The sequence below is a fragment of the Chiloscyllium plagiosum genome, chromosome 41 (genome assembly GCF_004010195.1).
Source record: "Chiloscyllium plagiosum isolate BGI_BamShark_2017 chromosome 41, ASM401019v2, whole genome shotgun sequence".
NCBI lineage: Eukaryota > Metazoa > Chordata > Chondrichthyes > Orectolobiformes > Hemiscylliidae > Chiloscyllium > Chiloscyllium plagiosum.
In genome coordinates this window covers 3398380-3416064 of record NC_057750.1, presented here as the reverse complement: position 1 = coordinate 3416064, position 17685 = coordinate 3398380, and the positions used below count along the sequence as shown (strand labels likewise).

General features: G+C 40.1%; 1 protein-coding gene across 1 annotated transcript in view; it reads right to left on the bottom strand.

The window, feature by feature from the left end:
• Positions 1-11982, bottom strand: part of LOC122542683 — a 66507-nt gene extending 54525 nt beyond the window's left edge. The window contains exons 1-4 of the mRNA XM_043680660.1: positions 11464-11982; positions 7297-7459; positions 4692-4841; positions 1373-1533 (exon numbers count right to left, since the gene is read on the bottom strand). Of these exons, the coding sequence (XP_043536595.1) occupies positions 1373-1533; positions 4692-4841; positions 7297-7459; positions 11464-11646 (657 nt within the window). The 5' untranslated portion in view covers positions 11647-11982. The remainder of the gene's footprint in view (positions 1-1372; positions 1534-4691; positions 4842-7296; positions 7460-11463) is intronic.
• Between the last annotated feature and the right edge of the window lie 5703 nt (positions 11983-17685).

The following is a 17685-nucleotide window of genomic DNA, read 5'->3' as shown; positions in this document are numbered from 1 at the left end:
TATGGAATGAGCTGCCAGAGGAAGTAGTGGAGGCTGGTACAATTGCAACATTTAAGAGGCATTTGGATGGGTATATGAATAGGAAGGGTTTGGAGGGATATGGGCTGGGTGCTGGCAGGTGGGACTAGATTGGGTTGGGATATCTGGTCGGCATGGACAGGTTGGACCGAAGGGTCTGTTTCCATGATATACATCTCTATGATTCTATGACTGTAAGAGATTTGGATTTATTTTTAAATGTTCATGGTCCCTAACTGGATTGTAACACTTCCAATATCCCAAACAGTTCTTATTTTTAAGTGAAGGAATTAGTCCTGACACTGGTTTTAAGTTTACTTCTCACTAATTGTCCTCTTCTAAGGCTTGTCTGCCTTAAGTTGAAATAATAGTCTGAGCTCCCACAAGACGGTAACTACCTAATATTTCAGATCCTAGCCTAATCATAATTTCTTCATGGTGCTACCGCCATTAGTCTTGGGTTCATTTCCTTCTAGCCCCACCCTCAATCTTGACCATGCTTGTGCCAGTATTGTCATGTGGTACCCAGCACTAAGGCGGACCTGACCAAGCAATTTACATCTATCAACCGGGAATTTATCACTTCGTTTCCAAATTTGCAACTGATCTAACTTTTTTTTTTAAATCTTGAGTTTCATCCTCTTTCTCACTGAGCATCATTTAAAAATCTTGACCAGTTTAGAGTTAGGAATGAAGTAACTAGAGGATACTATTTAGCCCCGTAGCCTATTCCATTTGTTCTATGACCAGATTGCAAATAACTGCTCCAAAAACCTCAATAGCTTTGTTTAGTAGAGATCTATCAACTACAGATTTAAACTATCAATTGACTCTGCATCAACTTCATTTAGGAGGAAAGAATTCCAAATGTCTACCACACCTTGCGTGTAGAAACATTTCTTAATTCAATCCTGAAAGGTCTGGCTCTAATGTTTTGGCTATGTCCTGTAATCCTAGATTCTGCAGTCAGTGGAAATTGGTTTCTTACCATCCACTCTGTCAGCCCTTTAACATCTGGAAATAATCCTTAACCTTTTAATTTCCAGTGAACACAACTCTAATATATCCTCAAGATTTAACCTTTGGAGCCAGTTATCATTTTAATAAATTCGCACTGGACTCTAGCCAAAGCCAATATATATTACTTAAGGAATGATTAATAGAACTGCTCACCAAGTGAAGTCTAATCAAGACTTTGCATAACTAAGTGTCACTTTCTACTTCGTTGTATTCTAGTTCTCTCTAAGGGCCAGCATTCAACTTTTGATAATGTTTATGTTTATTGTGAACGTTTTTAATGACTTATGTACAGAGTTTCAGAAACACTATGACCTAAAAGAAAAAATGGTAGTACCTGCACCCAGGGTCCACTTAAAATTCGGCCATTGTCTGCAATCATTTCCAATAATGAGAGAAATTCCTTATCTCCATATTCAAAGCGATCTCCAAAGACAATGGAACAGATGATATTCGATGCTGCACATCTCATCAGAAAATCTGGATTAAATGGGCTCTCTGATACCATGAGAAAGGTCAGTTAGAAAAGCATAAAGTGTTGCACCAGCAATCCAATGCAGACAAATATTTTATTGACATTTAAAACTCAGGGGTAGAATTTTCTTCTCCCTGGTATGGTGAGAGTAATGGCAAGAAAGGTGGGAAAACACAAAAAGAATGAAAAAAATTCATTAAAGAAAATAATCATGATTTTCCCCTCATGCTTTAAATGGTGACTTCGAAATCTCGAGTGCTCCGATCTCATTTCTATGCATTTGCATGTCATTAAAATCCAACTCACCCCATGATATGTCACTTCCAATTCTCCTCTCTTCTGCTGAGAAATTAGACTGAGTAAATTCCCATCAGGTAAATCAGGGCAGGTACCTGGCAGCTGCAGCTGACTGATGCTTGTCCAGGTCATCATGCATCTGCTTCTTCTGAACAATGTCCTCGCTTGGTCCATGGCCACCATCTACCTGAACCCTTCATCCACACAGGTCTGCATTGGCACACCACCTGCTTCACCACATCACGCCTGCTTGGGAATCAACTCAGATACCATTTCAGCTGTTCACTGCTTTACTTTGGAGATCAAGGACACCTAGGATTTGAATTGCTTCTGCCTGATCCCTTTGCATGTGGGAACTGATTGCATCCACATGGGATGCTTTTGCATTCACGTTGACACGAACATCTTATTGTTTTTAGCATGCTTCCTGAGTAGTTACCACTTTCGTGCTGACTTGAAGGCTGCCAGTCTCTGCCTGCTTCAAATTACTTTCTTACTGCACATTGATGTCATTCCTGACTTACAGGCTTTCAAGGCTTGTGTGGGGTCATATTGCTTTCTTAGCACACAAGGTCTTAAATGCTGGTTTACAGTTTGCCAGCCTCTCTGGCTTGCACTGCTTTTTAATGCACATTGTGAAGGAGGGAGGACTGAACAGTCAGTCAGTCAGGGGCTGGACATGTCACTGTGTAGCACAGTGCCTACGTCAATATCAGACTTCCACCATGGGCCAGCGGTTTATGTAGCAAATACACTGCATATACTTGAAGCAATGACACTATGTGAAAGTCATGGGGGAGCAAACTATAGTGATGTGAAGAGGGACTACAGTAACATCAGAGTTATGGTTCATACAAAAATACCACAGGGAGTTGTCCATAGTCAGTTAGACACTTCATTCTTTTTGAATCCTGTTATTTATCTCCTTGCAAACAGAATTGGGCCATAGTTAATCCTGTAGGTCAAATGCAAGCAGTTGGTGATTAGAGCTAAGTCAGGCAGGGTGCTGTAGTCTGGTGATGGGCTGTGGTCATTCAGCACTCTCCTATCAAATCAATCAGGGGAGTAGGCTGTAGTCAGTCATTTTGTCAATAATGGTCAGTGGATTTATTGGTGCAATCCATTGAATCTTGGGGAAAGCAAGCAACTGAAGTCTAGTTATGAGAATCATTGTTCCTTGTCTCTTGAGGGAATGGTCACTGTGGTAAGGAGCAATGGTAGATAGCTCCGGAACGTTGCCTGCATCACTGTCATGGTCACCAGTGCAACATAGCACCACAAAGTCTCCGTCATTCAGCTATGGTAGCAAAATTGATGAAAAAAATACAGAAAATGTAATTGCAATTCACTGATTTACTAATAAATTACTGTTTTATTAACAGAATAGCTTTCTTGTTGATACTCAGTATGGTCATTCTTTTACCTTTTCCATACCTGAAGAGCAAATAGCATTTGCTCTGATAAATAATTATATCATGTCTGAAGCTGTAGATCATCAGCCAGATTTCACTTGGCCTCGAAAATTGGGAATTTCTCAATAATCCAGAACTGTTCATGGGCAGTGTGCCTTAAATCTTCATCAATGGGGCCTTTGTAACAAGCAAAATCTCTGACGAGAAATGCAAACCAGTTCCCACATCATTGAATCATGTCCATTATCCAATGTGATGTCCTGATGTCACAACAGTTGGGAAAGTACACAGGTACTCTAGCCCCACTATTCCCATGATCTTCACAAAAGTTAGAGTTAATCAAATTACTCAAAGTTCCCGATTTTTATGTCTGATGAACCCAGGTTAACAGAAAACACTGGCAAGTTTTCTGTACTTACTACTATTTCTGTTTATTTTGAACTGGAGGCAAACAAAATATGAATCATCAACTTATAATTCTATCTTCTTAGAGCCCTATATGCAGACAGATAGATAAACCAAAAATCAGGTATGATGGGTGGAGAAAACATATTAGGGGAACACCGTCAAAAGTATTACCCACAGGATTCAATGAGGTGTCATTTTGCTTCTTTAGAGTCCTTCTGATCTATACTCTTCTTTGCAAATATATTCAGTTCTTTACTGCCGACAGAGGCTGTCGACAGATTAATTATTCAGTTTCTCAGTTACTGGTTAGAGACACCAGTTTTTAGGCAAATGGTGAGTGAGAATAGCTAGTTATCTTCTAATTCTTTGTTACATTTCTGCAGGAAGAGAGAAATACCACCTTGTAAGAGTCTGGAGTCTTTATACCCCTGTTCTGTTCACACAGAGATTGTCCACCAGCCCAGCAGCCAATCAAAGCATTTTCGTCATGCTGAGCAAATCCTGACTCACACAAATTTGTCCTGATTGAAAACAATCAACAAACTGTCTCTGTACAAAGCTGCCTTAAATATATGTCCCCAGTGCCAACAAGTCCAGCAATCCTCTCACACAATTTGAACAAAACAACAGTGTCAGTTCCACTAACTTGTTCTAAAACTGCAACATCTCCTTCCCCAATTTCCTTGGTGTAGAGCAGTATTATTTTTCCATTTTGGTTCACAATCCAAAAACAAAAAAAAAATTAAATGGATTCTTTAAACTGATGACCTCTATAGTTTGCTGTGCTGGTGATGACTGTCTTCCAAGGTGACTGGAATTATACATCAACTCTGCTTTGTTAAATTAACATTTGTTGTGTCTCAAGACACATCTTAGCTTACTGGAGATTGTATTTTAAATTAATTTTTAAACTGAAGTCATCATGTCATACCTGACCTTACATATCTGTTATCCATTCCCACTCATGTCTGTCAGTCACCCTCATGTATCCATAATTTGGAGCTTGGAAAAATATAAATCTATTTCTATTTATTGAAAATAATGCATTAGTAATTTAGTCAAACCTTTTTTATTTCTGAAAGCTTTAACTAGAAACTGTGCTTCTTCTTGGATTCGCTCTTCAATGCTTTTTTTCCCCATTCCAAAATTCCTCAAGGTGCTAAGAGAGAATCTCCTGAGCTGTTTCCATCTCTCCCCACTACTGGCAATAACTCCTGCAAAAGAGATATTAATGAGTGAAAGTTAGCTATGCTGAATTTCAATTGTGTGTGGACTAAATGTGCTTAATATTTGGAATCTCTTTTCTCCCCTTTCCCACAGCTGCCAACCATACATCATTCACGTGGCCATTCTTCCAGGTGGAACAACAGAAGTCTGTAAACTCTAGAAATATTAAATAAAAACATATAGAAATACTCAGCACGTCTTGCAGTGACAATGGAGAGAGAAACTTAAAAAGTTAGAAACGTAATAGCATTTGTGTAAGAGGCAGAATGGTGGCCCAGAGGTTAGCACTACTGCCTCACAGTGCCAAACACATGGATTCGATTCCAGCCTCGGGTGACTGTCAGTATGGAGTTTGCACATTCTCCCTGTGTCTGCGTGGGTTTCCTCCAGATGCTCCGGTTTCCTCCCACATTCCAAAGATGTGCCAGTTAGGTGAGAAATGCAGGGTTACAGGGATAAGCTGGGAGGTCTAGGTGGGATGCTCTTTGGAGTGTGCACTTGATAGTCCAAATGGCTTGCTTCCACACTGTTGGGATTCTATGATCTTCTATGAAGTTGAAAATCATAGGTAGGGAAACAAAAAGGGAAGTCTGTGATGGGCTGGAAGGAAAGCAAGATTAAATGCCAAAAAGATTTATGGTACAAAGACAAACAAAATATCTATCTCAAGGTCTAAGGTCAGGATCCTAAATTGCTGCTTTCAAAATGCAAAGGAACATCAGAGAGAAAAACAAGAGAGGAAATAACAGCAAAAAAAATATATAAAATGTTCGCAGAGAATGTTGTTCGACTCAATATTGAACCTTGAGGCTGTGCAGAGTGTCCACTTCAGTAGATTAAATGTTTTTACTCAAACCTGCGCACATTTGTTGATGGCCCACTCATGACTTCATCTTGACCTAGTCTGATACTTAGTTCTGAGGGAATCCTGCATTGTCAAAGTGTTGTCCTGCAGAAGAGGTATTGAATCAAGGTGCTATCTCCTATTTTGGATTCAAAAAGAACTCTGGGTTTGTCCTCAACTGAATCACCAGAAACAAAATAATTTCCTTCAGGGCAAAGTACAAAACTGAAAGCATTGTGACAGAATGGCACTAAACTTGGAGATGCCAACTTGATTCAATTGGTAACATGCTTCTCTCCATTGGCCTAGATGTATCTGCAGGACAGAACAGATAGAGACATTTGGATCTCAGGCCACTGCAAGAGTTGTTTGTCCATCAGTAAGCCTTTGTGTGCCCTTTCTGTTGATACCTCTCTAATTTCAATTTGTCGAAAGTGGCATTTTTGCAGTACAGTCCCTGGTTATTGTGGTTTTTAACAGCAACAGTTGGCTTGCATGTATATAACTTCTACATAGGAAAGGTTCCAAGACACCTCTGAACCATAATCAAGACAAAAATTGGCACTAAGCTAAACAAGCTGATATTAGGATGGATAACCTGGTCAAAGATAGATTATTTTGAGTATAAGAAGCAGATGCACAGTGGTTAGCACTGCTGCCTCACAGCACCAGTGACTTGGATTTGATTCCACCCTAGGGCGACTGTCTGTATGACATTTACACATTCCCCCCGTGTCTGCATGGGTTTCCTCCCAAGTCCAAAGATGTGCAGGTTAGGTAGATTGGCAATGCCTAAATTGGCCATAATGTCCAGGGATGTGCAGGCAAAGTGGATTAGCCAGCGGAAATGCTGGATTGCAGGGGTGCCATGGTCGGGATGGGATGCTCTTCGAAGGATCGGTGTGGACTTGATGGGCTGAATGGCCGACTTCCACACTGTAGGGATTCTATAATTCTAAGTCAGAAGACTGTGGATTTAATCTCTCTCTAGAATTTCAGTGTATAACCTAGAATAACATTTCAGTCCAATGCAGAGAGAATTCTGTCTTTAGGCAGAGTTGTGGAGTTAGGGTGTTAAACCCAGGTCAATCTGAATGTGAAAATCCTACTGAATTATTTGAAATGCAGGGGTATCCTAGCCTATACTTCAACCATCTCTAAAATCAGATTACCTGATCATTTATGCCAATGCTCATTGGTTGCCATGTATGCTTTAATAGCAGTGAATGTATTCATTGGTTAGGACTTTTTGGGAAGAAAAAATGGAAAAATAAATTTTGTAAAAGCCAATGTTATATTTCTATGATAGGTTGGAAGCAGGTAGATGAGTTGTTTTATTTCAACAAGGTAGCAGAGAATTATCACTATCGCTGAATGAATTAGGCAGAAGTTAAAGTAAATAATTTCTAAAAGAAAAACTATATAAATATACATAGGGAAAGGTAATGGAAGTAAGATAAATCCAACTGACAATCTAGTAGTGGTTACAGTTCAATGGCCCAATGACCTCATCATCTGTTGTACATTCCATAACTCCAAATGCTCAAATCTTATGAGACCAAAAGCGTGGCTGTTAGAGAAAAAAAACAAGTTCTCACCGTAGCCTTCTGATGCTTTATGGAGCGTTGGAAGAGGGTACCTACTGCCAAAGTCATTCCCTCGCTCAATCAGCGCTTCTTTAATAGTGTCAAAACCACATAGCACCACTGCAGGGTAGGTACCAAACCAGACGGTGTACACAGGTCCATATTGCTCACTCAGCTGTCAAGACATAATAAATCAGCAATGATTGTTAAAGAGAGATGCAGCATCATGAACAATATCAAAATGTCCATTGACACCATTGAATCAAATAATTATTTGAAGGCAAAAGCAAAGTTGCCATAGTCCCAGAAGACACTAGCACTGCTCTCTCATTTTAAAGAGAGAGAGAGAGGGAGAGAAGTTGACTGGTTGCGGTTTAAGCTGAGGGTCACCACACCTCAGGAGAGGGTAAGGTTGAGAAAGTGGGACCTTGCTTTCAAGAACTGAAAATGTGTTGCTGGAAAGGATTTCCTGAAGAAGGGCTTATGCCCGAAACGTCGATTCTCCTGTTCCCTGGATGCTGCCTGACCTGCTGCGCTTTTCCAGCAACACATTTTCAGCTCTGATCTCCAGCATCTGCAGACCTCACTTTCTCCTTGCTTTCAAGAAGTTAGCCCAGACCCTAACTTTGCTAGCTGTTTTCAGCAGGTGTGCAGTGGATATTCCAGGAGAGAATCAGCTGGTCAAACCACTTAGCTTTAAACAAAACAGAATTTATTTACAAGCTTACTAAATGAAACACAAACAACAGGAAACAGAATACTGAATAACCTAACCTCTCCGAAAACCCAAAAGATCATCCCAATTTAATGAGGCTGTTCCAAATACTTGCAACAATCCCCATAAACACCCCTTGGCACAAAAGGTAAGATCAAACACAGGTTCTTAAAGGACAGAAACCAGAGATAGAGTACCAGTCAGGATCTGCTTCTTTGGGGTGCAGCAGCTTATTTTCACACTGCTGCTAAAAAAAAACAAAGCTGAGCTGGGAGAACTGGCCACACTCCTTTCATTGCGCAAGTGTCTTTAAAACTTGAAAGCCTCTGCCTGAGACAGTATCTATTAGTTATTATCAAATTGGCTCTAAAGCCCTACATCCCAGACTTATCGGAGTCTGTGTCAATTAGGACTTCTCTTAAAAAACCAAGGACTGCATAACCCTGTGAAAGGAGCAGCTTCGTCACATTAGTCAGTGGATGGAGTATGACTCAGTAAAGTTTATTACTCAGTAAATTGTCTATTTAAATAGCACACTACAGCAAGCAGTCTGCAAAGTCTATGTGACAAGAATCTCAACAAACTAGAAGAAATAGATCTTTTAACGGAAACTACAGCACTGGGTAGGTAGCTTGAGTAAGGAAGTGACCCACCCAGCACAGTCACCTCAGAAATGGTGCCGGATTGTGCAATTCTCGCTCATGTTTTAGGGGAAGAGAGCTGGGCCTATCCAGGACACAACTCTGTCGGATTCGCCAAGTGGTGAGGAAGGCTGGTTAAAAGGCCCACCTTAATTCTCTGGCACTTTAAGTATCATGCTGCCATGTGCTCACCCCTCACAGCCTACTACACATTACACCCACTCCTCATGCCCCAACTATTCTGGCCCCCATTTCAACTTCAACAGCCTCCTTGTGATTCCTTATCAATCCATGTCACAGTACTCACTGAGATTTATAGTTGCTGTGCCAAATTAGTGTCAATTCATGACTCCTACCTATCCACATAACTCAGTAAAGTCTACTGACTCAGTAAATAGCCTATTAAACAACACACTAAAGCAAACAATTTGCTGTGTCTATATAGACAAGCTGTGCCAATTTAGTGTCAACTTATTCCCTCCACTCATTCCTCCATCCCTTATTGCCCTTATGCTAATATATCCTTTGCCCTTGCATAGTCCAGCATCAACCACAGTCACTGCTGGGATTAAAAACGAGTATTTTACATCAATATTTCTGTGGAAAAGGTCATGAAAGATATAGACTGTAGGGAAATAGATGGTGACATCTTGATAAATGTCCATATTACAGAGGAGGAAGTACTGGATGTCTTGAAATGCATAAAGGTGGATAAATCCCCAAGGCCTGATCAGGAGTACCCTAGAACTCTGTGAGAAGCTAGGGAAGTGATTGCTGGGCCTCTTGCTGAGATATTTGTTTCATCAATAGTCACAGGTGAGGTGCCGGAAGAATGGAGGTTGGCCAATGTGATGCCACTGTTTAAGAATGGCGGTAAGGAAAAACCAGGGAACTATAGACCAGTGAGCCTGACCTCGGTGGTGGGCAAGTTGTTGGAGGAATCCTGAGAGACAGGATGTACATGAATTTGGAAAGGCAAGGACTGATTAGGGATTGTCAACACGGCTTTGTGCATGGGAAATCATGTCTCACAAACTTGATTGAGTTTTTTGAAGAAGTAACAAAGAGGATTGATGAGGGCAGAGCGGCAGATGTGATCTACATGGACTTTAGTAAGACGTTCGACAAAGTTCCCCATGGGAGACTGATTAGCAAAGTTAGATCTCATGGAATACAGGGAGAACTAGCCATTTGGATACAGAACTGGCTCAAGATACTGGATACTGGATACAGACTGGAGGGCTGTGACCAGTGGAGTGCCACTGGATCAGTGCTGGGTCCTCTACTTTTTGTCATTTACGTAAATGATTTGGATGCGAGCATAAGAGATACAGTTAGTAAGTTTGCAGATGACACCAAAATTGGAGGTGTAGTGGACCTCAGATTACAACAGGATCTTGACCAGATGGGCCAATGGACTGAGAAGTGGCAGATGGAGTTTAATTCAGATAAATGTGAGGTGCTGCATTTTGGGAAAGCAAATCTTAGCAGGACTTATACACTTAATGGTAAAGTCCTAGGTAGTGTTGCTGAACAAAGAGACCTTGGAGTGCAGGTTCATAGCTCCTTGAAAGTGGAGTCGCAGGTAGATAGGATAATGAAGAAGGCGTTTGGTATGCTTTCCTTTATTGGTTAGAGTATTGAGTACAGGAGTTGGGGAGTCCAGAACTAGAGGGCATAGGTTTAGGGTGAGAGGGAAAAGATATAAAAGAGACCTAAGGGGCAACATTTTCACGCAGAGGGTGGTACGTGTATGGAATGAGCTGCCAGAGGAGTGGTGGAGGCTGGTACAATTGCAACATTTAAAAGGGATTTGGATGGGTATATGAATAGGAAGGGTTTGGAGGGATATGGGCCAGGTGCTGGCAGGTGGGATTAGATTGGGTTGGGATATCTGGTCGGCATGGACGGGTTGGACCGAAGGGTCTGTTTCTGTGCTGTATATCTCTATGACTCTATGACTCTAAGTAAAATAAATTCTAAGTAATTATTACAGACTTCACTAAATAAGGGAAGTCCCACTCATGAAAAACCCATCCAAAACATCAAAACATCTCTATGACTCTAAGCATTTAATCCCTTATAAAGGCAAATATTAGTATTCATAATCTCAAATCAAAAACATTTAATGCTTAAATAATCTCAATAAGGTGTTTATCGAACTGAATTTACTGATAATAGGTTCTGGAAAGCAGGCAAACTTGCTATAAAGGTGATGCATAGGAGTGTCACCAAACATCTTTGAAAATTGCTGGAACAATTTCTTTCTCGTGACACTAACATTTTATAGACAGCACAGTTAAATTGACAACTTAATGGTGCTACATACATTAACTGCCCTTATGAGTATTTTTATCTATACCTCAAAGTCATGGATTAAAAGCAGCTCCTGGGGCAAAGTGCGGGTAAAATTCATGCACTAATTCAAATAACTCAGCTAATTTATAATTGTTGCTTATGCACTTCCTTCCCTCTTTCCCTTAGCAGCATATAAGGAGCTGCTGGAAATTGTAGTGGAGTTTCTGAAGGTGGGACCTGTCTACCACTTTTAAAGTTTGTCCCATCTGCACAAAAATCCCGGCCAATATGTTTTGACATTAAGTTGCCAATTACAGTATTGAGTTTCACTGTGTCTCACCTTAAAAGATCATCAACATTTACTAAACCGGTCTAACAGTTTAAAATGACCCTTGGATGAATCCCCAGAACAGCTGGACTCTGTAAATTGACACAATAGTCAAAGGAAAAGGACTGAGAATGTTAGGTGGAATCAAAAGTCATTTTCATTATTTATTCACTTAAAAGAATAGAAGTTCTCCTTACCTTGATGAGAGATTTGTGAGGTGCTTTTACATTCACATGGAACAAGTTACCAAGAAGTGGGAGGGCAGGAGGCCCTGGGGGAAACCTGCCTTTCTGCACCTGTTGCCTTTTAAGGAGCCACACAACAAATAAAATAATTAAAAAAGCAAAAAGTAAAGTTTTTCCTGGGTCACTTAAATCCATGGTGCTAGTGTAAGAAAGACAAAAAAATTTCCAGGAGGTGCAATAAAGGCTGTGGCCTGGTTCCAATTCTTGGAACACTGTTTGCGAGTTGGGGTGCAAAATAGAAAATAACTTTCACTTGATTAAAGCTGAGTTGTAAACAACAAAGCAACACTTCAATAATAATAAAAACCTGTCTAAACAGCAAATCTCTCTACACCTAGCTTAATTGAGGGGAATTAACGACTTGAAAAAGACTTGTATTTATAGCTCCTGTGACAAACCCAAATTGTTTTACAGCCAAAAGTGTTGTGGTTTGACTTTGTAATGTAGGTCTTAGTCTACGTCCTTGATTAAGTAATAGAGGAACTGGTGTCTAAAGAGCTAGAGGTTATTGCTCTTTGCACTCCTGATAATCTGAAGTTAAACCAATAGCTGAGTCATCCTGTGTTCACATATTCAACTGTTTTGTTTCAACCAAAGTCAGTGCCTGCTGCATGATGTCAAAAAGAGTGACACTGGAAAAGCGCAGCAGGACAGGCAGCATCTGAGGGGCAGGAAGAACATTCCTGATGAAGAGCTTATGCCTGAAACATTGACTCTCCTGCTCCTTGGATGCTGCCTGACCTGCTGTGCTTTTCCAGCACCACATTTTTCGACTCTGATCTCCAGCATTTGCAGTCCTCACTTTCTCCAAACCTACTGTTTAACTTGGTTTTAACTTGGTTTGGTACATTTGTATTTAATTTTCACACGTAGTTAACATGGTGGGTTCATCACTGAAACTTATCACACGAGGCTGCAGATAGTTTTTTAATAACAACATAAGTTTATTACGTAAAAGAAAAAAACAAACAAACAAAGCTATATATATGAAGACAGAAAGACCTTAAATATTAAAACAAAGGGCTGAATTTTACCAAACAAAACTGGCTAAGTGTCAAATTTAGGGAATTTCATGGAGGGTTTCTCTCTGTGAGTACAGTGGGTTATTTCATGCAATCCTCCACTCTCACCTCATTATGGATGCACCATACCTCTCTGCCTCGGTATTCCTGCCATTTTGTGCTGACCAGTGGCAGAAGCATTCATCATTGCTGGGACATTCCAGGATTTCTGACACTGATGCCATATTTAAAGCCCAGCTGTGCACTAAGTCAATCACTGCCAGCCATGAATAGCCCTTTGCAGCAAATATAGTGAAGGGAAACTAAAACGCAGCTTCTGAGGGCACGATTGTGGCATAAGTAACACTTAATTGGAAATAGAAGCTCACATTCATAGACATATTGCTACTTTGTATCACCACTTGTCTGATCAATTGTGATTGTAACTGCACCTACAAGAATGGAGCTGCATAGACTACATTAAAAAAACTGAGTTAAAAAACTATCAACTATTATAAATTGACATAAAAATGCATCTCGTTCATTAATGTCCTTTAGGAAAGGAAATCTGTTGTCCTTACCTGGGTCTGGCCCTACATGTAACTCCAAATCCACAGCAAAAGTAGTTGACTCTTAACTTCCCTCTGAAACAGCCCTAGTAAGCAATTCAGTTCTGCTTTGAATGAAACGATGTGCAAAGTATGAGGAAAAGGCAGGGGAATGGTATTAACTAAATACAGAAATTGCTGGGAAAACGCAGCAGGTTTGGTAGCATCTGTGGTGAGAAAGCAGAGATAACATTTCGGGTCCAGTGACCCTTCTTCAGAATTGCTCCAAACCAGTTCTACATTCAACCCTCCACGTAGAATCGTGCAGCATGGAAACAGACCTTTTGGTTCAGCTCAGATGCACCAACCAGACATCCCAATTTGATCTAGTCCCATTTGCCAGCATTTGGCCCATAACCCTCTAACCCCTCCCTATTAAATGTTGTAATTATACCAGCCTCACCACTTCCTCTGGCAGCTCATTCCATTCACGCACCACCCTCTCTGTGAAAATGTTACCCTTCAGGTCCCTTTTAAATCTTTCCCTGCTCACCTTAAACCTATGCCGTCTAGTTTTAGACTCTCCCCATCCTAAGAAAAATACCTTGGCCATTCATTTTATCCGTGCCCCTCAGATTCTATAAACCTCCATAAGGTCACCCCTCAGCTCCAGTGAACAAGACCTCAGCCTATTCAGCCTCTCCCTACAATTCAAACCCTCAAGTGCCAGAAACATCCTTGTAAATATTTTCTGCATCTTCTCAAGTTTAACAATATCCTTCCTGTAAAAAGGCAACCAGAATTGTATGCAGTATTCTAAAAGTGGCTTCACCAATGTCCTGTACAGCCACAGCATGGCATCCCAACTGCTGTCCTTAATGTTCTGACTGATGAAAGCAAGCGTGTCAAATGCTTTCTTCACCACCCTGGCTACCCGTGACTCCACTTTCAAGTATTTGTGCACCTGCACCCCTAGGTCTCTTTGTTCGGCAACATTCCCCAGGGACTGTATAAGTCCTGCGTTGGTTTGCCTTACCAAAATGCAACAACTCACATTATCTAAATTAAACACCATCTGAGTAATGAATAACTCTGCATCCTAACTCCCACCATATTTTGTTTATCCATCTCCCCGTGCTCTCCATTTACATTTAGTCAATGTTACGCCAGACTTTTCTAACCTTAGACAAGCTTCTTTCTCCATATCTGCACCTCATTGATTTTAAGGTTCTTAACCAAACCTTCGAACTTGTCTTCCTTCCCACCCACACCACCCATCCACCTGCCATTTCCATTCAGCCCTACAATTGCCACTCCACTAATTACTTTTTATTCATTCATGGACTTTGGGAATCATTGAGGGCAGTTAAGAATCAACTACATTGCTGTGAGTCTGGAGTCACATGTAGGCCAAACCAGGTAAGGACAACAGATTTCCTTTCAAAAAGGACTTTAATGAACCAGATTGGCTTTTATGACAAAATTGCACTGAAAAAAGGTCACTGGAGCCGAAACATTAACTCTGCTTCTCTCTCCACAGATGTTGCCAGACCTGCTGTGTTTCTTCAGCTATTTCTGTTTTTATTTCTGATTTCCAGCATCTACAGTTCTTTGTTTTTTGGGGGGTGGTTGGGTGGATTATAATAATCATTAGTAGTTATGTGGCTGTCATTAGGCTAAACATTTTTTTTAAATCTAGATTTATTTTTGTTGAATTTAGTTTTCACCACCAGCCACAATGAGGTTCAAACTTTTTTTATACAGAGAGTAGTTCGTGTGTGGAACGAACTTTGCAGATATAGTTACAATATTTAAAAAACATTTGGATAAATACATGAATAATGAATGTTTGAAGGGATATGGGTCAAATGCAGAAGAGACTAGTTTAATTTGAGATTATGGTCAGTATGGACTGAAGGGTCTGTTCCATGCTGTGTGACTCTATGACCCTTATGTGCCCAGGGCATTAGCCTGGAGTGTGGATAACTACACCACTTACACCACTGCCTCTCCCAGTTCTGGGATCTGAAGCATTCCCGATTATAGTCTCTTCATCACTGTGGTAGTGCCATAAACTGCCAAAACCTTCAGCTTGGGAACTGTATATTTGCATCTCTTCCTCTCTTTCCTCCTTAAATACACTACTTAAAATTTATCACTTTTACCAAGCTTTTGGTTTTCTGGCCTACTAACTCCTTATATCAGTATCAAAATTTGTTACTTAATAGTCTGTAAAGTACCTTGGGGCAGAGTAATTATGTTAAAGGTGCTATGTAATTGAAAAATGATATTGTTGTTGTCTTTGTTCTTGAAATTATTGAGTAACTGGGAATAGTAGAAGGAGGAAATACATGTGATGAGAGTACAGGGCTATAAGGAGCATGTCCAATTTCACATCAATTAAAAATTATTGGAAAGTCAGGTTCAAACCCCTAAAGTTCATTCAAACAAAAATAACAAACCAGTTGTCATATAAAACTTTAGAACCAAACTCAAGTTCTAACTCATAATTCAAACAATTGCAGACATGAAACTAGCTCTGTACTTGTTCATGACACTTCCTCCAGTAACCTTATGCACTGTTGCACCAGAAAAACAGTCCATTAAATATTACCATTTTGTTTATGGAGCTTTTGCCAACAGATTTATTACCTGACCAAGTTCAGTCAGAGTTCAGTTGTTAAATAAGTTAGAATTTTTAAACATAAAACACTAGCTGCCATTGTAAAAAAGTAATAGTTGCCTAAATGTAAGTTATATCCTTTGTTGTTAATGGTGGGTTTCTAGTGGTCATGGTTCCAGACTAACTGTGATGGATGGTCAATAAATTTTGAGGACCCAAACAAGAATCTATGTTTTGTCAAATCACAATATGAGAGCATTATTTAGGCAGCAATAAAACCAGCTGGTTACCTACTGCTGAAAATACACAAATTGGACAAGTTTAGAATTAAGTGTGCTGACATATATAGTCAAATAACCTTTTGCCATTTATAGTCAAATTATCTCACTGCTGAATCCCAAACATGAAAAATAGCTTCCTGGGGAAAGTCATGGAGATGTACAGCACAGAAACAAACCCTTCCATCCAACTCCTCCATGCTGACCAGATGTCCAAACTAAATCTAGTACAATTTGCCAGCATTTGGCCTTTATATCTCTAAAACCTTCCTATGTACAGTTAAAAATAAGGGGTAGGCCATTTAGAACAGAGTTGAGGAGAAACTTCTTCACCCAGAGAGTGGTGGATATATTGAATGCTCTGCCCCAGAAGGCAGTGGAGGCCAAGTCTCTGGATACTTTCAAGAAAGAGATGGATAGAGTTGTTAAAGATAGTGGAATGAAGGGTTATGGAGATAAGGCAGGAAAGGATACTGATTAAGATGATCAGCCATGATCATAATGAAAGGTGGTGCTGGCTCAAAGAGCCGAATGGCCTACTCCTGCGCCTATTGTCTGTTGTCTATTTTCTATTGTCACACATCCATCCATATGCCTTTTAATTGTTATAATATACCAGCTTCCACCACTTTCTCTGGCAGTTCATTCCATACACACACCACCCTCTGCATGAAAAAAGTTGCCCTTTAGGTCTCTTTTAAATCTTTCTCCTCTCACCTTAAACCTATGCCCTCTAGTTTTTGACTCCCCTACTCTGGAGAAAAGACTTTGATATTTTCTCTATTCATGCTCCTCCTTATAAACTTATATAAGTCACCCCTCAGTCTCCAATGCTCCAGGGAAAATAGCAAAAGCCTTTACAGCCTCTCCTTATAGCTCAAACTCTGCAACTCTGGCATCTTTGTAAATCTTTTCTGGACTCTTTCAAGTTTCAGGACATCTTTCTTATAACGGGGAGACCAGAATTGAATGGAATATTCCAGAAGTGGCCTCACAAGTGTCCTGATTAGCCACAGCGTGATCTGCCAACTCACATAATCAATGCACTGACCAATAAAGGCGAGTCACTTTGCAGCTACAGCCTCCAGTAGCTGCATATACAAAATCTTTCAATAGAATGTCATTCTAACTAAAGTTGTGAAAGTAGGACACAGGTTCAAACTAGTAAGTTAATTGTTAACATATAGAACCCACTCATAGATAAAGTAGGGAAAGCAGTGATCATAAAGTTAGTTAAAAATGAATTAATAATTGTACTGGAGGATTCTTGATCTTCAGCCAGCCACTTCAGGAGAATTTAGAAGCTCCAAAATAAAACAAAAATAGTGAGATTTTGAATGTTGAAGGATACCCTTCCATATGAAGGCTTTTAGCACACTTGCCTTCATTGCACAGACCTTTGAGTATAGGAGTTGGAATGTCATGTTGAAATTGTACAGGACATTGGCAAGACATCTTCTGGGGTACTGTGTACAGTTCTGGTTGCCCTACTACAGGAAGGATATTATTAAATTGGAGAGGGTTCAGAAAAGATTTACCAGGATGTTGCTGGGACTGGAGGGTTTATGTTATATAGGTTGGAACTTTTTCACTGAAGCATAGGAGATTGATGGGTGACCTTATAGAGATTTATAAAATCATGAGGGTCATAGATAAAGTGAATAGCAAGAATTTTTTTCCTAGGGTGGGGGAAAGGATCTTTTTCCTAGGGAGCATATTTTTAA